Source organism: Peromyscus maniculatus, chromosome 1 (genome assembly GCF_049852395.1).
Source record: "Peromyscus maniculatus bairdii isolate BWxNUB_F1_BW_parent chromosome 1, HU_Pman_BW_mat_3.1, whole genome shotgun sequence".
Taxonomy (NCBI): domain Eukaryota; kingdom Metazoa; phylum Chordata; class Mammalia; order Rodentia; family Cricetidae; genus Peromyscus; species Peromyscus maniculatus.
Window position 1 is genome coordinate 198,620,701 of NC_134852.1, and position 19,879 is coordinate 198,640,579.

Consider the following 19,879-nt stretch of genomic DNA (forward strand, 5'->3'; position numbering starts at 1 on the left):
TGTCTTGGGGTCACGTCGCTCCCCCAAGAGAGGAGTAAGCCTTGAGTATTGCAGGCCTTCCTCTGTTTTGTAATATTTATTTTACGTGTGTGGTGGGTGTTTGTCTGCTTGTATGTCTGTGCTCCATGTGCTTGCCTGGTGCCCCTGGAGGCCAGAAGAGGATGTCAGACCCCCTAAACTGGAATTACAGTTGTGAGCTGCCATGTGGGTGCTGGGACTCGAACCTGGGTCGTCTGGAAGAGCAGCCAGGGCTCTTAGCTGCTGAGCCATCTCTCCAGCCCCCAGATGCATTATTATTATTTTCCTTTTATGGTTTTTTGAGTCAGGGTTTGTAGGCAGACTTTCTTTTTCACCACCAGCCCCAAATAATGACACAGAGACTTCTTATTACGAAAGCTTGACCTTTAGCTTAGGCTTGTCTCAACTGGCTCTTATAACCTAAATTAACCCATTTATATAATCTAAGATTGTCACATGGCATTACCTCTCTTTCTGCTCCGTGTTTCCTGGTATCTCCTTCTGGGTCTCGATAGATTCCTCCTCCTCTTCCTTTTTCTCCCTGTTCCGCCTATACCTCCTGCCTAGCTACTGGCTGTTCAGCTTTTTATTACACCAATCACAGCAATACATTTTCCCACAGTGTACAAATATCCCACAACAAGGATTTCTCGGTGTATCCCTAGCTGTTCTGGAACTTGCTCTACAGACTAGGTTGGCCTGGAACTCAGACATCTGCCTCCCAAGTGCTGGGATTAAAGGTATGCTCTACCACCGCTGGGTCCCCAGATGCATTTTTATTTTTTTATTTTAATTTTTTTTTTTGGTTTTTTCGAGACAGGGTTTCTCTGTGTAGCTTTGCGCCTTTCCTGGGACTTGCTTTGGAGACCAGGCTGGCCTCGAACTCACAGAGATCCGCCTGCCTCTGCCTCCCGAGTGCTGGGATTAAAGGCGTGTGCCACCACCACCCAGCCCCAGATGCATTCTTAACGTAGTTGAAAGCCATTAGAAGTTTACATCTTTGAGTCACCACTCACGGTTTATACAGTACAAAAAAAGAACCCAGGGCTTCATGCATGCTGGGCAAGCACTCTACCCACTGAACTACATCCTCAGTACCCCACTTTTCTTGTTTTGTTTTTGAGACAGGAACTCATGTAGTCTGGGCTGGCCTCAACTCACTATGGTATCCGAGGTTAGCCTCGAACCTCTAATTCTCCCACCTCTGCCATTTCAGTGGAATTAGACACAGATTCCACCCCAGTCAGATTCTTTGGATTACAGGTGTGTGTAGCTAGAGTTTTCCTGCCTTGCCCACAGTCAGGACAAATCTTTGTCACCCGCCAGTCCCACAGACACTCAGACCCAACCAAGTAAACACAGAGACTTATATTGCTTACAAACTGTATGGCCATGGCAGGCTTCTTGCTAACTGTTCTAATATCTTAAATTAATCCACTTCCATAAATCTATACCTTGCCACGTGGCTCGTGGCTTACTGGCATCTTTACACGAGGCTTGTCATGGCGGCAGCTGGCAGTGACTCCTTCTGCCTTCCTGTTCTTTCTTTTCTCCTCTCTGTTAGTCCCACCTATACTTTGTGCCTAGCCAGGGCCAATCAGGTTTTATTTATTGACCAATCAGAGCAACCTGACATACAGACCATCTCACAGCACAGCCAAGTGCAGACCATCTCAGACACCTGCACTCAGGCCCGTGGTCCTAATCATCCTCTATGCGGACCTGCTGGGTCAAGCCACGAGGAACCTGATAACCCGAGAACAGGCTCCCACAGGACATACAGAACATCCCACAGCAGGTGTGCACCACCACCACCCGGCCTGACAATAATTCTTTATTTTGTTTGGTGAAGGAAAATTATGGTGTAAGACAGGATCTCACCCTATAGCCCAGGTTTGCCTCAAACTCACAGTGATCCACAGATTGCTGAAGAGGAGACAGAGTATCTACAAGTCCAGGCCAGCTTTGGCCACACATCTTAGCTTAGATATACAAGTGCTACACAGACTTGCACCTACAACACACACATACATAAATAAATAAACATGGCTGGGCATGGTGTCTTGAAAAAAAAAGGTAAAAAGAAAGAAAAATATGATTCTACTTCCAATAAAAATCTAAACTAGGGGTTGGGGATTTAGCTCAGTGGTAGAGCACTTGCCTAGCAAGCACAAGGCCCTGGGTTCGATCCTCAGCTCTGAAAAAAAAAAAAAAAATCTAAACTAGGCAAATTGTTAGGGCCAGAAATTAGATTCCAGATGAGTGTGGTGGTGCACGCCTGAACTCTCAGTAGGACCGGTGTGGACACAAGTCCGGCCTGAGCTACATAATGAGTTCCAGACTACATATGGAGACCCTTTCTCAAAAAACAAACCCAAACCGCCACAAAGACAGCCTCCCTTCCCCTGAAGGAAGAAGGAGAGAAAGAGAGGGAGAGAGGAAATAGGTGACAGGTGAACAGGAGCTGGAGGGAAGGGACCAGGGGTGCGTGTTGCTTAATGAGTGCAGAGTTTCTATGGCAGAGATGAAAAGCTTTGGAAAGAGTTCACAGTGGTTGCAAAACCCCGGGAATGTGGGCCGCGATAGAGCATTCAGGTGCAGCACCACACGGGCAGACCTGGAGCCCCAGCACTGTCGAACGAAGAACCCACTCTGAATACGGTCAGCACCCCTGAATGAGTTTTTTAAAAAGATTCAGATGAGTCAGGTGGTGGTGGCTCAGCACTCGGGAGGCAGAGGCAGGCGGATCTCTGTGAGTTCGAGGCCAGCCTGGTCTACAGAGTGAGTTCCAGGATAGCCAGGGCTACACAAAGAAATCCTGTCTCGAAACACAAAACAAAACCAACCAACCAACAAACAGGAAAAATTTAAGTGGGTCAGTGGTTCAGAGCCCCCACATGGCAGCTGGCACCCTCTCCTGCCTCCTCAGGCATCCATCAGGCATGCATTTGATGCATACACATTTATGGGGTCAAACACATACACCCATCAAATAAAATTATATTTTATTTTATTTTCAAAAATGATTAAAGCAGAGCCAGTGAGATGACTCAGCAGGTAAAGGTACTTGCTGTCAACCCTGCCAACCTGAGTTCAATTCCCCGGGGACCACCAGGTAGAAAGAGAGAACTGACTCCTGCAAGTTGTCCTCCGACCTCCACACACACATGTGCTCCCTCAATAAATAATTGCAAAATGTGCTCTTTAATTGATTAAAGTAAGGTTGGGATACAGTTCAGCTGGTAGTGCTTTCCTGCAATGTATAAGGCACTGGGTTTGGTCCTAAGCAACAGGTATGGTGGTCCCAGCACTAAAAGCGGAGTCAGAAGTTCAAGGTTATTTTTGCTACATAGCAAATCCAAAGCCAGCCTGGACTGCAAGAGTTAGGACTCTTTAGAAAAGAAAAGGGGGGCTGAGGGTGGGAGAAAGCTGAGTGTGGTATTACACATCTGAAATCTCAAGGGAGACTGAAGCAGGAGGATTGCCTCAAGTAGGAACCTTGGGCTGTATGGGGAGTTCTAAATCAGCATGGGTTACAGTGTGAGGTTGGTGTGTGTGTGTGTGTGTGTGTGTGTGTGTGTGTGTGTGTGTGTGTGTGTGTGTGTGTGTTGGGGGTGTTGGCAAGAGGGTAGCAAGTAATCCAAGGTAGGGAAAGATTTTTTCAGGATGAACAAGATGTGTACAGAGGTAACACAGCCCTGTTATTCCAGTACTCCAGAGGCTGAGGCAGGAGGATCAAGAGTTTTAGGCCACCCTGGGCTACATAGTAAGCCTCTAACTCATAAAACAAGAAGACAAGCTTCTGTCTGCCTCACCTCACCTTGGTAAACTGTTAAGTGGGAGATGACCAAGCTAGACAAAGAGAAGCTGAAGATGCTGGGTCTTCAAGAAGGTGTCGCACAAGCTAGTCATTTAAAGGAAAGGTACCTGCCTCTATGTTTCTAAGAGATCCTCTGATCTCTCCCTAGTCCATCATTCCCCTATAAAACTCCCGTGCCTCCCAGGTCCACAACAAGGAGGCCCTCTAAGCCAGTGGTTCTCAACCTTCTTTATGCTGAGACCCCTTAATACAGTTCCTCATGTTGTGGTGACCCCAACCATAAAATTATTTTCATTACTACTTCATAAGTAAATTTTGCTACTGTTGTGATTCAAAATGTAAATATTTTTGGAGATAGAGGTTTGCCAAAGGGTCATGGCCCACATGTTGAGAACCATTGTTCTAAGTAAGCATAAGACTCAGAAGCTGAGAACATGGGAGACCACAGCTAAGAACTTGATAGGGGGCAGAAGTCAAGGTTGGGAACAAAGGACGTACAAGAAATGTTTTGACATCCCACTGAACAAAGAGTGCCTTGTACTCAACCCAGCCACTGAATGAAAACTTTCCAGGTTGAGGGCCAGTGAGGGAGGGGGGGAACCTGTGACCCTGGCTTCCCAGAAGATAGGCAGCGTAGGAGAAAAGCTGTTATTTAATTTTTTCTTTGAGACACTGTCTCATATAACCCAGTTCATTGCCCTTGAACTCAAACTTGCTATAGGTTAGGGTAACCTTCAACTCCTGACCCTCTTGGCTTTAGCTCCATGTGCTGGGATTACTATGTGCATTACTATTCTCAGCTGGGCTGTTGTGCATCTTGCCAGAATCTTAGCTCTGGTGAGGCAACCCTCTTTGCCAAGCTCCTTTTGTCTCTATCTTTTGATAATAGCTACCTCCCTCTATTTCTCTTTGTGCAATACGTCTGTATGTCCTTGGCTGTACGAGGCTGTAACAGTGAAGGCTTTGCTTGAGTGGTCTAGCCTGGGTGTGTTCTAAGTTCTGCCTTAGACTACGGTAGGATCAGTGGAGAAGGAAATGGAATTTCTTTGGAGGTAAATTCCTGAGGGTTTGATAGATTGGTGGTGTGCTAGACATGTCCTTGACTCTCAGAAAAGTTCTTATACACTTGGGCGACAAGACACATGGCCTGGAAAAAAAAAACCCACAAGATTCAGATATAACTTAGAGAAATAACAGTGTAGATTCACAGCAGCTGATCATAGTCGAGTCTAGCTACAGATTCTAGCCATGAAACAAGCGAAGCGGGTGCATGTGTGTGTGTGTGTGTGTGTGTGTGTGTGTGTGTGTGTGTGTGTGCGCGCTTCTCCATCCTGGGGACAGCGTGGCCTCTTGGTCAAGCTCTTAGGTATGCAGAAGGGGAGTCTAAGGGAGCTGGCTGTTTTCTACAGACAAATGTGAAAACCAATGTCCCAGGGGAGTGGTAGACATAATCTTGAAGAAGAGATCTAAACAAGTCAGGTGAAGTGTCGAGATCTACCTGAACTTACAGTGGCTCAGCCTCTCAGCCAGAGGATCAGTGGAAACAGCAAGTCATGGAGACACTCACACCTCAGGGTTTATGAAGCAACTGGGCCTGTGCCATGAGTAGCTGTCCTGCACCTATCCCCTTCCAGAAGCCATTCACAGGGCAGAAGAGGGCAGATTTCACCAGCACGGGCCTTGCTTCACCCACACCTCCCGAGCACTTCTCCCTCTTTGCATATTTTTCCTCAGGGTCCCTCTCGCGCTGTGGGAAGAGTCTCACTCACATTTCTTTGAGGCTGTGTGTCTGAAGTAGAAGTGTCAGCACATGTTCAAGCTTCCTGCGTCACACTCAACTCCTGACAACCTACTTGGCGTGTTCCCTCTTGGTTGAACCCAGAAGTCTCTTTCAAGAGTGTAACTTGCGAGAGGCGGTGGTGGTGCACGCCTTTAATCCCAGCACTGAATGAGTTTTTAAAAAAGATTCAGATGAGTCAGGTGGTGGTGGCTCAGCACTCGGGAGGCAGAGGCAGGCGGATCTCTGTGAGTTCGAGGCCAGCCAGGTCTACAGAGCGAGATCCAGGGCAGGCTCCAAAACTACACAGAGAAACCCTGTCTCAAAAAAAAAAAAAAAAAAAAAAAAAAAAAGAGTACCTTGCACAGCGGGTTTCTCTAGGGTTCTTTGCATGACCCGTAACACTCACTTGCTTCATCTCAATGTCTTTAGTGCTGCAAGGTTCCAGGCACCCTGAGAAGGGTGATATTTACAGCTTTTGTCCAGCTGTGTGGTCTAGGCCTGGGAGCTTATTCTTCAACTTGTTATTAAGTTCTTAGCCAATGTCCAGCAAATAGCCAAGCAGTAAATGTTAGCTGTTATTATCATTGCTACTAGATTTTTCTGTTTGTTTTTCAAGACAGTGTCTCTCTATGTAGCCCTGGCTGGCCTAGAACTAGATACGTAAGCCAGGTTGGCTTGGATTCATGGAGATCTGCCTGCGTCGGCCTCTATGTCCAGCTCATTGCTACCAGATTTTATGTGTATGTGTGTGCAGTGTGTGTACCCATATGGTTCTGGAGATCAACCCCAGGACCTCATACATGATATGTAAGTGTTCGACCACTAAGCTAACTGTCCTCTGAACCCCACACATGCACTGTGGCATGTGCCCTGCCCCCATCAGCAAATATATGTCATGGAATTTTTACAAAGAAATTCAAAGTCATCACTTTTTGGCTTATGGCTAATATTGAATATCCAAGCTCAAAGTCATCCTAGGCCTTGGGCAGCTTGTGGTAAGTGTGAGGCCAGCCCTCACCCTACTTTACCCTCTAATGGGTTCTGAGTTTAGTCTGACAGGAATGTTTTTTATTTATTTTGGGCTAGATTCTTGTGCAAGATGAGAGGTAGGATCTGGCTTTATTTGTTTACCTATGGATATCCAGCTTTCCCAGCACCATTTGTTAAAGATACCATCTTTTCTCCAATGCATATTTTTGTCATCTTTGTCAAAAATCAGGTGGCTGTTGCTCTGTGGATATATATCTGGGTCTTTTTTTTTTTTTTTTAAATACAAGGTTTCTCCATGTAGCCCTGGCTGTCCTGGATCTCACTCTGTAACCCAGGCTGGTCTCAAACTCACAGAGATCGCCTGCCTCTGCCTCCTGAGTGCTGGGATTAAAGGCGTGCACCATCAGACTTGCTGTATCTGGGTCTTCCTTTCAGCATCATTGATCCGTGTCTGTTATTTTTCCAGTACCATCTTGTTCTTGTCACCTTGACTCTGTGATGTAGATGGAAGACAAGCAAGGGTGGTACTGACATCATTGTTCTCTTAGCTCAAGATTATTTTGACTACCAGGGTCTTTTTCCCTGAATTTTTTTTTTAAAAGATTTATTTATTTATTATGTATACAGTGTTCTGCCTGCAGGTATCCTTGCAGGTCAGAAGAGGGCACCAGATCTCATTACAGATGGTTGTGAGCCACCATGTGGTTGCTGGGAACTGAATTCAGAACCTCTGGAAGAGCAGCTAGCGCTCTTAACCTCTGAGCCATCTCTCCAGCCCATTCCCTGAATTTTAAGAACAATTTTCTACTTTTTTAATTAAAATTTTGTTCTTATGTGTATGAGTGTCTACATGGATGTCTGTGCACCTTTTGCATGCCTAGTATCCACAGAGGCCAGAAGAGGGCATCCAATCCTTGGAACTGGAGTTACAGATGGTTGTGGGGTGGGAATTGAACCTGGGTCTTTTGCAAGAGCAATAAGTGGCACAAAGATGTCAGGTGTCAGCTTTCTCCTTCTGCCTTGTTATGAACAGGGGTTCTCTTGTTCTTTGTACCGCTGCATATGTGAACTTCTGGCTGATTGAATAGTCTACAGATGTCTCTTAGGTCCATTCTACCTGTGATAGCATTGAACTCAGATGTTTTGTTTATTTGGGAGGGGTGACCCATATATAGGTGGGAGTGAGATATTAAAGCCATCTACTGTTCTTGTGTTGTGTGTTTGGGGTTTTTGTTTTGATGAGCTGGGGTCTCATTATGTAGTCCTGGCTGTCCTGAAACTTGCTACGTATAGCATACTGGCTTAGAATTCACAGAGATCCACCTGCCTCTGTCTTCCAGGTGTGTACCCCTTCACCAGATGTGCTGTGTTTAATCTGTTACTTTACATGGCTTAGTAATTGTTTTATGAAATTGGGTACACCTGTGTTTGATATATAAATTGCAATGTCCTTCTGATGAATTTTTCCCTTTATCAAGGGAAGGGTGCTGGGAATGGAACACAGGACCTTCAGAAGAACAGCGAGTGCTCTTAACCACTGAGCCATCTCTCCAGCCCAGTTCTCCATTTTTTTTTTTTTTTTTTTGGTTTTGCGAGACAGGGTTTCTCTGTGTAGCTTTGCGCCTTTCCTGGAACTCGCTTTGGAGACCAGGTTGGCCTCGAACTCACAGAGATCCACCTGCCTCTGCCTCCTGAGTGCTGGGATTAAAGGCGTGCGCCACCACCGCCCGGCCCAGTTCTCCATTTTTAAGTTTAAGTTTCATTGACATACTCTTTCCCCTCACCCCTCAAGACAGATTTCTCTGTGTAGACCTGACTGTCCTTGAACTCACTTTGTAGACAAGGCTGACCTCGAACTCACAGAGATCCACCTACCTCTGCCTCCTGAGTGCCAGAATTAAAGGTGTGTGCCACCCCACCACCATGCACAGTTTGACATACTATTTTCATTATTTATTATATTATATATATATATTGATTAGGACTCAAAAGATAGATGCAGGTGGATCCTCAAATTTGAGGTCACCCTGGTCTACTGTAACACAAATCTTAAAAGTTCTTATTAATAAAAAACCCAGAGCCAGATATTGGGGTGAAAGCTGAAAGATCGTGGAAACAGAACAAGCCAGCCACATTGTGAGGCTCCCTGTTTACACATGCCTTATACACCTTTGTGTGCCCTGCCATCTTCCTTCCTAGTGCTGGGATTAAAGGCATGTGCCACCACACCTGGCTCTGTTCCCAGTGTGGCCTTGAACTCACAGAGGTCCTGATGGATCTCTGCCTCCCAAATGCTAGGATTAAAGGTGTGTGCTACCAGTGCCTGACCTCTTTGTTTTAATAGAGTGGCTGGCTTTGTGTCCTCTGATTCCCCAGGCAAGCTTTATTGGGGTACTCAATATATCACTACATATGAGTTCTAGGGCTACACAGAGAGACCCTGTCTTCTTTTTTAATGATTTATTATTTTTATTTGATGTACATTGGTATTTTACCTGTAAGTATGTCTGTGAGAGGGTTGTTGGATCCCCTGAAACTAGAGCCAGAGACAGTTGTAGGCCACTGTGTAGGTGTTGGGAATTGAACCTGGGTCCTCTGGAAGAACAGCCAGTGCTCTTAACCACTGAGCTACCTCTCCAGCCCCAAGAGAGATTCTATCTTAAAAACAACAATAACAACAACAAAAGGCAGTTGGCTCTTGCTTCGTATTGTCTAATCCTGTGTTTAGATGGCTTATGAAAAGTGGCCTGGCTACTAGTCAGAAGTGAATAGCCCTGTTCCCTGAGCTCTAGCCGGCGTTAGCTATTTTTGCTTGATTTAATAGCTGCTAATCAGAATGATATTACACATAGTCTTTAATTTTCACTTCCTTAATTACTAGGGAAGTTGGGTCTTTAAAAAAAACATGTTTATTGTTTATATTTACACTTCAGTGCATATTCAGTTCAAGGCCACAGGTATTTTATGTGTCTACCCTGTGACCAGGTGTTCTCAAGGACAAATGACCTAATGAAGACAAGCGTCTGGGAGAGCAAGGGCGATGCAGAAATACATGGCTGACTGTATGTCATAGGTAGAGTCACAGTATTGCTAGGCAGTTTGGACAAAGGCCTCTCGGTAGAAACAAGGATGAGGCTGATCCTACCTGAAAAACCAGGGTTTTTGTTGTTGTTGTTCCTTTAAGATAGGGCCTTTCACGTAGCCCAGGCTGATCTCAAACTAGATCTGTAGCTGCAGATGATTTTGAACGTTTGATCCTCCAGTTTCCACCTCTCAAGAGCTAGGACTAAAGGCATGTGCCACCATTTTTGGCTTTGAGTAGTCTCTCAAAACCCAAGTGACTTTAGGGCTAAACAACAGATAAAAATGTGTCCAGGAGCTGGGCGGCAGTGGCTTTAATCCCAGCACTTGGGAGGCAGAGCCAGGTGGATCTCTGTGAGTTCGAGGCCAGCCTGGTTTACAGAGCAAGGTCCAGGGCAGGCACCAAAACTACACAGAGAAACCGTGTCTCAAAAAACAAAAACAACAACAAAAAATAACAACAAAAATATATGTCCAGGAGAAAAAATAATGTACTCAGAAAGAAACCAAATGTTGAGAGCAAGAGAGGAGGTATATGGAATTGTAAGGCTTGTATTATGGCTAAAATATGGAATGCAGGGGCTGAGGGATACTGGGACATTGGCTGGAAGACACTGATCCAAGTTAAACTAAGGAATCTGGTATTTGTCCTGAGGACTTTATTGTCATCCTTAAAGAGGAATGTCTTGGGGGCTGGGGATGGCTCAGTTCAGATCCCCATCACCCATGTGAAAAGCCAGGCACATGTCTGCAATCCCAGCATCGGGAGAAGGTGGCTGAGAAGACAGTCTAGCCAAACCTCACTAGCTTCATGTTTAGTGAGATACAATGACGCAAAAAAGCAAGATGGAGATCCGGAAAACCTCTGGTCTCCATATGCATGTGAATATACCTGCAAAAATGTTGCACACAATCCTGTAGACACACATGCAAACATCCACATGAGCACCTTCATGTGTTCACCCACATGGACACTACATACGAGTCACACACACAAACACAGACACATACAAAAAAGAGTGACAGTGACATGAGCTGATTGGCGTGTGCCTTCTCGTTTCTGAGATGGGTTCTTGCTATGAAGCCCAGGCTGTTCCTCCTACCTCAGGCTCTCAAGTGCCCAGGATCACAGGAATGCCTGATGTGTGTTTTAGAAAGATCTTTCTGGATAGCCAGGACGGAAGATGCATGCCTGTGATCCCAGCACTCAGGAGGTTGAGGCAGGAGGATCATGTTCAAGGATAGCAGGAGCCATATAGTGAGAACCTGTCTAATAACAAAACCAAGGAGGAGGAGGAGGAGGAGAAGTGGGGAGAAGAGGAGGAGGAAGAGGAGGAGGAAGGGGGCCTCTAATGGTGGCAGTTGGGGAAGCAGAAAGGCAGTTACCATAACCTAGAAAGAGCCTCTGGCAACAGAGGTAGATTTGGAAGGCCAGAGCATGTGAACTAGGCTTGTTTGTGTTTATAGCTGTTTATCAGAAGTTGTAGATAAGATTATGAATATATTCTTTATGTATTACACACAGCCATTCTATATTTGCCCTACTTAAAACTTTATTTCATGATTCTCCCCTTCAATTTTTTAAGTTGTAGTAAAACATAACATTTACCATCTTCATCATTTTTTTTAAATATTTATTTATTTATTTATTATTTATACAGAAGAGGGCACCAGATCTCATTACAGATGGTTGTGAGCCACCATGTGGGTGCTGGGAATTGAACTCAGGACCTCTGGAAGAGCAGTCAGTGCTCTTAACCTCTGAGCCATCTCTCCAGCCCCTGCATCTTCATCATTTTTAAGTATACAGTTCCATGTTGCTAAGCCTCTCACAAGAGTCTAAATCCAATCTCCAATCATGACTTTCCTCCTTTTTTTTTTAAATCTTATGTTTATTGGTGTTTGCCTGCATGTATGTCTATGTGGGGGTGTCAGAAGCCCTGGAACTGTAGTTACAGACAGACGAGAGCTGCCATGTAGATGCTGGGAATTGAACCCAGGTCCTCTAGAAGAGGAGCCTGTGCTCTTAACCACTGAGCCATCTCTCCCCAGCCCCCGTGACTTTCCTTTTAACGTAGTTTAGTTGAATTTTATTGAAAATAAGTTAAAATTTGTAAAGTCACCTTTTAAGCAATAATGATTGGTGACTGCTCAGTGCCTAATATTATTTAATATGCTTTTTGTTTGTTTGGTTTGGTTTTGGCTTTTTAGGTGGTATCTCTTTCTATAGTCCAGGCTTATCTGAAACTCATTATGTATCTCAGGCTGGCCTCAAATTTGAAATAATCCTCCCACCTTTTCTTTCCAAGTCTGGGATCATAAGCATAGCTGCCACTCCAACTGTGTGATGCTCTCCAATACACGGTTTCACACAATCTTCATAAACATACTTCTTTTTTTTTTTTTAAAGATCTACCTATTTATTTATTATATATGCAATGTTCTGCCTGCATGTATGCCTGCAGGCCAGAAGAGGGAATCAATCTCATTACAGATGGTTGTGAGTCACCATGTGGTTGCTGGGAATTGAACTCAGGACCTCTGGAAGAGCAGCCAGTGCTCTTAACCTCTGAGCCATCTCTCTAGGCCCCCATAAGCATCCTTCTAAGGAGGATATTATCTCCATTTTACAGACTGGAAAGCTGAGGCTAAGAGGTGTTACATGATCCCTTTCTCCAAGGTTTCCTGAAGACAGAATCTGAAGAGAGGAATTATCTTGACCATGCTAGTATTTCACGCCACATGGGAGAATTTAAAAAAAAAAAAATCTAACCTGAGAGATTAGATGATTGGCTGCTGGAAAGATCAGACTATTTTTGAAGAATTAAAGAAGATAGCAATTTTTTTTTAAAAGCAGAGTCTTATTGAACTGGGACTCACTATATAGACCAGGCTGGCCTCGAACTCACAGAGATCCGCCTGCTTCTGCCTCCACAGCGCAGGGATTAAAGGCGTGCGCCACCATAGCTGGTCACAACTTCTTTTTGATGGGTTTATCTGAAAATGCTACTGGAATATACTGGTGAGATGTCAATAGACAGTTGCAAGTGGGAGAGAAGCTGGACGAGAATTTGTAGGCACAGCAGGCAGTGACCCGGCATCAGCAAACACAGTGACGAATTATATAAACTACTTAAGCCACAGCCCAAATTGGCTATCTTGCTCACGCTATCACTTCTTCTTAAATGCTGAGGTTTTCAGGAGGGCCATCAAAATACAGTGACAGAAAAAGATAAGTTTGGAACATTAATCCTGGAGGAACAAAGTATGTCACCCAGGTTTACAGACTTCGAGTTCCAGCTTTCACACTCCATGCCTGGTGTTAGGAGACTGATTTTGACTATTGGCCTGCAAAAGTATTTTCATATGTGCAATGCCCTTGAGGCCAGATAGGGACATCCGATCCCCTGGAACTGGAGTTCTAGATGGTTGTGGGCTGCTTTGTGGATGCTGGGAATTGAACTTGGGTCTTCTGGAAGAGCAGCCAGTGCTCTTAACCAACTTCAATAATACTGTTAGTCTTTAAAACTTTTATTTATTTATTTTTTCAACAGCTAGTCACGGCAGTGCAGCACTTGGGAGGCAGGTGGATCTCTGTGAATTCAAGGCCATTCTCATCTACATAGCAGTTCCTAAGACATCCAGGGCTAGTTGATGAAACACTGTCTTAAAGGTTTTTTTTTTTTTTAATTAATTAATTTCTTTTGTGTATGCCATAGTATGCATGTTGACCTCAAGAGAAAATTTACAGATGTTGTTTCTCTCCTTCCACAATGTGGATCCCAGGGATGAAACCAAATTCACCAGACTGGGCAGCAAGTCCCTTTACCCTCTGAGTCACCTGCCAGCCCCTGTTCTTTTCTGCTGTTCATTCACCCATCAAACATGTCCTCTCTGAAGATTTCTGAGAGTCAGGTTATGAAGCCATTAGGCTCACTGAAGGTTGTGGCTAGGAAAGCAACAGGACCCGACAGAGTTTTGACAGAACTCTCTTCTGGATGGTCGGACAAAGGTTCTCTACGGAAATGTCTAAGTTAGGGGCTTATGAACCTGGTGAACAGCCAGGTCTGGGGACAGTTTTCTGATTTCAGTACAATAAGAAAGAAATGTATGTTATTAAAAGAGGCTAAAGTACAACCAGCTAATGTGACCTCAGTGGTGGATGGCTGCAGCGACCAGGTGAGAACTGGTAGGATGCAGAGACAGAGAGGTGCATGGACAACCAGCTAATGTGACCTCAGTGGTGGACGGCTGCAGCGACCAGGTGAGAACTGGTAGGATGCAGAGACAGAGAGGTGCATGGACAACCAGCTAATGTGACCTCAGTGGTGGATGGCTGCAGCGACCAGGTGGGAACTGGTAGGATGCAGAGACAGAGAGGTGCACATTTGAGTCATTCAGATGGAAGAGGCAGAGCCCCCACTTCCTCCTTCTGTAAGACAGCCCTAAGTGTTTTATTTTTAACTGTTTTGGGGGCTCTAGGAATGGCTCAGTGGTTAAGAGTGCGTTAGAGGACCTGTGTTCAATAGCATCCGTGTTGGGGAGTTCATTATTGCCAGGAACTGTAGCTGGCCTCAAAGGGCACCTGTGAATACATTTAACACAGGCATACACACATAAATGCAAATAAAATATTTTTAATTAAAAATGTATTTATTTTTATGTGGTGTTTTGCCTGAATGTATGTCTGTGTGAGGGTGCCAGATCCCCAGACACTTGGGAGCTGCCATGTGGGTGCTAGGAATTGAACCAGGGTCCTCTGGAATAGCAGCCAGTGCTTTTAACCACTGAGCCATCTCTCCAGACCAGTAAAAATAAAATAAAATAATAAAATACTTTTAAAAATACATAAATATATATTGATTTTTCCAGACAGGGTTTTTCAGGTTGGCCTGAACTCAGAGATCTGCCTGTCTCTGCCTCCTGAGTGCTGGGATTAAAAGTGTGCACTACCATTGGCCAGCTTAAGTATTTTTTAAAAATTAAAACTTTTGTTTTTCTAGGGTGTGTGTGTGTGTGTGTGTGTGTGTGTGTGTGTTATAGAAGTTATTCCTTTGAGGCACAGTCTGAATGAATGCAGAGATTGTGATTTTCTGCTAGGCTGGCAGCCAGTGAGTCCCAGCCATCCTCTTATCTCTGTCCCCACAGCCCTGGGGTTACAGTAGGCAGAACAGGACACTGGCTTGTTATGTGGTGTTAGGATCTGAACTCAGGTCCTCAGGGTTGCACAAGTGCTCTTAATCATTGAGCCATCTCAATGATTAAGTATTTCCTCTCTCTCCCCCCCCCTTCCTCTCTCTCTATCTCAAGACAGAGTTTCTCTGTGTGATAACCCTAGCTGTACTGGAACTCGCTCTGTAGCCCAGGCTGGTCTCAAACTCACAGAGATCCACCTGCCTCTGCCTCTGAAGTGCTGGGATTAAGGGCGAGTGCCACCATCAGCCCAGTTCTCATTTCCTTTTCTTTGCACTTGTTTTGCAGATTCCCATCTCCTCCCAAACTGTTCTCAAGCCTTCTAGTTTTCCTTCACTTTCATAAAACCAAGAGCGAAACAAGAGACAGTCAATAAGGGCTTACAAGTTTCGAAGCATTTTGTTCACTGCGGCCAGATACATCGGTGTAGGAGTAGATTCCATTAGACAAGTTCAGACTGGGAGAAGAAATGGCAGGCTGAAAGATGTTCACTGGATCACCAGCTTTCTTAAACCCTAGGGAGGTTCTCCAGAGGGTGACCCCGTTTTTCTCTCCAGAGTTTTTACTGGGCGTCTGAGAGGACAGTTCAGGAAACTATAAAGAAGCCGGAACAGCTTGAGTGCCGCCTCCTCAAATATTAACATCAACAACTCAACAGTAAAATTCATTAAGTCGTCTCCCTCCTCCTCCCACAAGCACAGATCCAAAGCTAGGACACAGAAGCGGCTAGTGCCTTTCTTGATGGCCCAGCCTGCTCTTCCTTATTCCAGCCTGGGTTTCACAAGGAAATTGACGCCCCCATCTCGGGAAGGGGCACCAGTGGCCAAGAGTACCTCCACTTTCTCTTCACTGCCAAGTAGGCGAAGATTGAAGCAAAATGAGGCAAAGGCTGCAGCTGGCTGTGCCAGAGGAGGACTGGTCTGCCTGGGTATTCAGTGAAATCAAGGATTGGGGCAGGGGGTGTTTATGAGCCAACTTGGAGCTGCTGACGGAATTAAAAAAAAAAAAAAAAAGGAACTGGGAGGAGTGGGGGACTAATATCGGGTTTGGGGCGTGCTTGTTCCATGGGGGAGGTGCCCTTGAGGAGGATCAGTCAGAGAGGAGGATGCTGATGGGGCACAGGGGCGGGACAGAGATGACTCTTGGCTAAGATTGGATAACCGCTGAGGGCGGGAGCTGGCCTTGCACAGCCTGGGTCCCCAGTTTGGTAATTGGCGATATATACGGCCAGCCGCGGCCACCGCAGCGCGAGCGGGCTGGTCAGCAGCGCACGTGCCAGGCTCCGGGGCCCTTTCTCCTACGCGCACAAGTCCTTTCTGTCCTGCTTTTCTTCGTCTGGTCCTGAAATCCACTCCATCTTCGGCTCTCTTGGCTCTCGCCCAGCCCTCACCCCAAGCTCCGAACCTCGTCCTCTGCTGAAGCGAAATGGCCACAGCCTTGAATTTCTCACGTGGTTTCAAAGCGGAGCTGATCCAACCCTATAACTTCGAGATGTCCCGGGACTTAAGGCCCTTTTTGGAGGAGTACTGGTGAGAGCTGGTGAGGGGGAAGGACCAACTGCTTTGAGGGGAGTGGAGACGGGGAGTGAAAGCCTGTAAGGTTTCCAACGCAGCCGGGGTAGTGACTCCAACCGCCCCCACCCCCGTCCCGCCCCGTCCTTCAAAGTACATTTCAAAGAGATTAGAGCTGGAAGAAAGGATCCAGAAGGGAGAAGATGGGGAGAGGGGTGTGGGAAGAGACAAAAACAAAGGGGAAAAATGGTAACTACAGCTGAGGAATGAGATTGACCTGAATGAAGCACTATTAGGTGGAAAGAGAGAGAGAGAGAGAGAGAGAGAGAGAGAGAGAGAGAGAGAGAGAGAGAGAGAGAGAGAGAGAGAGAGAGAGAGAGAGAGAGAACCCGCCGGCGCAGGTGCCTGGGGTCAGTCTTTCCTACACAATTATGTTTCCCAAATGTCCCATCTTGGCTGCTCTGAAGTTGGGAACCCTTTGCTTTCCCAAAGCTCTCTGTCTTATCCTTAAAGCGCCCCAGACACGTTCTGTGGGCTGATTTTGTTGTTCAATCAACTCGCCCTGAGCCCAAAAGGCAGAAGATGTTGCTACACTCTCCTTACATCACAGCCTGGATGGTGCAGTTATTGGCTGCGGGCAGACCGGCTGACGGGCTGACAAAATTGTCGTCTGCCCCGACTTCACTGAGAAAGTAATCCTTACAGAGAGAGACCTTGCATATGGCTCCTGCCCTGTGCTAGGTACTTCAGATGTGTGAAGACTGCTAAAGTATCACCCACCGCCACTTCCCCATACAAATAAGGAAGCCAAAATGTCACACAGGACCTCCAGTCTACGAGTCCCTTGGGGAGATGAGTGGGCTTTCCTCTAAGCAGTGCCCACCTGTGAATCCCTCCCCTCTGCTTTCTGCCCTCCAGGGGAAGTTCGTTCCTCATAGTTCTCATCTATCTGTTGCTCATCATTGTGGGCCAGAACTGCATGAGAGCGCGGAAGGGCTTCCACTTGCAGGGGCCTCTCATCCTCTGGTCCTCCTGTCTGGCAATATTCAGGTAAGATTCTCCTCCACCTATTCCCTGTCTGTTCTTTAGTCCTGACACCTCGTTTTATCTTAACCTAAGGCTCTCTAAAGTCCTCAGCTGCATTGACTTTTCCATATTACCTTGTTTTTCTCTTTTCTTGAGCTCAAGATGGCAGTCTCTGTTCTGTCCTACACCTATTTATTTATTTATTTATTTATTTATTTACTTATTTGTGTTTTTTGAGACAGGGTTTCATTGTATAATAGCCTTGTCTATCCTAGAACTAGCTCTGTAGATCAGACTGGCCTTGAACTCACATCAACCCACTTGCCTCTGCCTCCCGAGTGCTGGGATTAAAGTCATGTGCCACTACCACCTGGACCATACCTTTTAAAAATGCTTTTTTTTGGGGGGGAGGAGCTTAAGACAGGGTTTCTCTGTGTAGTTTTGGAGTCTGTCCTGGATCTCGCTCTGTAGACCAGGCTGGCCTCAAACTCACAGAGATCCGCTTGGCTCTGCCTCCCGAGTGCTGGGATTAAAGGCATATGCCACCACCGCCTGGCCTAAAAATGCTTCCTTTTAAAGACAGCTTCTCAAGCTGTGTCCCAGACTGCTCTAATTGCTCTAATTGCCACCACGGAACCCAGGCTGGCCTCAAACTCACTGTGACCTTCTTGCCCCAGCCTCCTGAATTCTGGGAACACAGATGCTAGGCTCTACCCCATTCCTCTTGTGCTCATAAAATCGATACATCAACAAATTTCCCTAGCCTTGCCGGGCGGTGGTGGCACACACCTTTAATCCCAGCACTCGGGAGGCAGAGCCAGGCGGATCTCTGTGAGTTCGAGGCCAGCCTGGGCTACCAAGTGAGCTCCAGGAAAGGCGCAAAGCTACGCAGAGAAACCCTGTCTCGAAAAACCAAAAAATAAATAAATAAATAAATAAATAAATTTCCCTAGCCTTAAATATCTTAGTCCCTAAATTCCTCGTCAAAGACCATCAGCCACTTCCCCAGCCCCTCCCGCTCATATTCTTCCCTATATCACCGCTCATATCTTCCGACTCTCACCCCATCTCAAGAACCCCATTCTTGACTTTTAGTTTCACCCCTCCCCCACACCGATTGGCCTTTTCTCAACCCCTATCTCCTGGAGAATACTTGTTAGATCTGTCAGATTGGCCCCAGGATCTCAAAAGCTGGAACCACCCCCTTGGAAGGGTAAGGAGGTGATGGAGCTTAGAGCGCTGTCCAGATGAGAATGAGGTGGGGGTGGGTTCATGCAGGGGGAACGGGCCCTTAGACCTTTGTGCTCTGTCTGACTTCAGTATCCTGGGTACAGTGAGGATGTGGAAGTATATGGGAATACTGCTATTCACACGGGGCTTCCAGCAGACCGTCTGCTTCACCAGCTACACTGATGACACCATAGTCAAATTCTGGTCCTGTCTCTTTGTTCTCAGCAAGATTGTTGAACTCGGTGAGTGTCCAGGCTTTGTCTCTGGTGCCCAGTGACTTGTATCCTCCTCACAGCCCTCCCCTTACCCATCACATGGAGAGTCTCTTCCCTACCCCTAGGTCCTAACAACCTATTGCTCCCTCTTCCCCACCCTGAGAACTCCTGCTGCGTCCCCACACCCAGGGTGGTGGGCGGTCCTAGCACTGGGTGGTATGCCAGCTGTGACTCCTCACCTCTCAGGGGACACGGCCTTCATCATCCTGCGGAAGCGTCCGCTCATCTTTGTGCACTGGTATCACCACAGCACGGTGCTACTGTACACAAGCTTTGGCTACAAGGACAGAGTGCCTTCAGGTGGCTGGTTCATGACCATGAACCTGGGTGTCCATTCCATCATGTACACCTACTACACCCTGAAGGCTGCCAAAGTGAAACAACCCAGCATGCTTCCCATGGTCATCACCAGCTTGCAGATCCTGCAGATGGTGATGGGAGCCATCTTTGGCATCCTGAATTACATCTGGAGGCAGGAAAAAGGATGCCACACGACAATGGAACACTTCTTCTGGTCCTTTATGTTGTATGGGACCTATTTCATCCTATTTGCTCACTTCTTCCACAAAGCCTACCTCAGGCCCAAGAGCAAAGTTAAACCCAAGAGCCAATGAGAGGTGGAAAGAAAGCCGGAGCCTCAGGCTTTCCTCCACGGCACTAAGGTTTAGGTGTGAGAGAATGATTAGGGTACCTTCTTTGTATGTTTTCCCCCCTGGGACATATACCCCCGAGTGGCAGGAAGCTATGACAACCAAGAAATGTCATCCTTGGAATAGGGTGTGCTTTGATCTTTCTGCCTTAAATGTGAAGGCCAACCAAACCCTAGGAAGGGGATGGATAGGACTGAGGTCCTTAAAATTGAGTTATTTATATTTATATTTAGAAATCTTTCTCTTCTTGCTCTATTTTTTAAATTAAAGAGGTCAACATCATTTTGAGAGTTTGTGGACTTGAA

At 46.2% G+C, this 19,879-nt stretch overlaps 1 protein-coding gene across 1 annotated transcript; it reads left to right on the top strand.

Annotated features, from left to right (window-relative positions):
• The first annotated feature begins 16,099 nt into the window (after positions 1–16,099).
• On the top strand, positions 16,100–19,856 carry Elovl3 (ELOVL fatty acid elongase 3). The gene is made up of 4 exons (XM_006988219.4): positions 16,100–16,411; positions 17,312–17,443; positions 18,740–18,891; positions 19,111–19,856. The coding sequence occupies exons 1-4, from the start codon at positions 16,308–16,310 to the stop codon at positions 19,536–19,538; spliced, it is 816 nt and encodes a 271-aa protein (XP_006988281.1). The 5' UTR covers positions 16,100–16,307; the 3' UTR covers positions 19,539–19,856.
• Positions 19,857–19,879: the final 23 nt, after the last annotated feature.

Bases quoted from the DNA above. Each gene is read 5' to 3' on its own strand.
- Elovl3 (XM_006988219.4), top strand. From the start codon at position 16,308: ATGGCCACAGCCTTGAATTTCTCACGTGGTTTCAAAGCGGAGCTGATC. The intron at 17,444-18,739 runs GTAAGATTCTCC...GTCTGACTTCAG, and splicing joins TCCTGTCTGGCAATATTCAG to TATCCTGGGTACAGTGAGGA. The intron at 18,892-19,110 runs GTGAGTGTCCAG...CTCACCTCTCAG, and splicing joins CAGCAAGATTGTTGAACTCG to GGGACACGGCCTTCATCATC.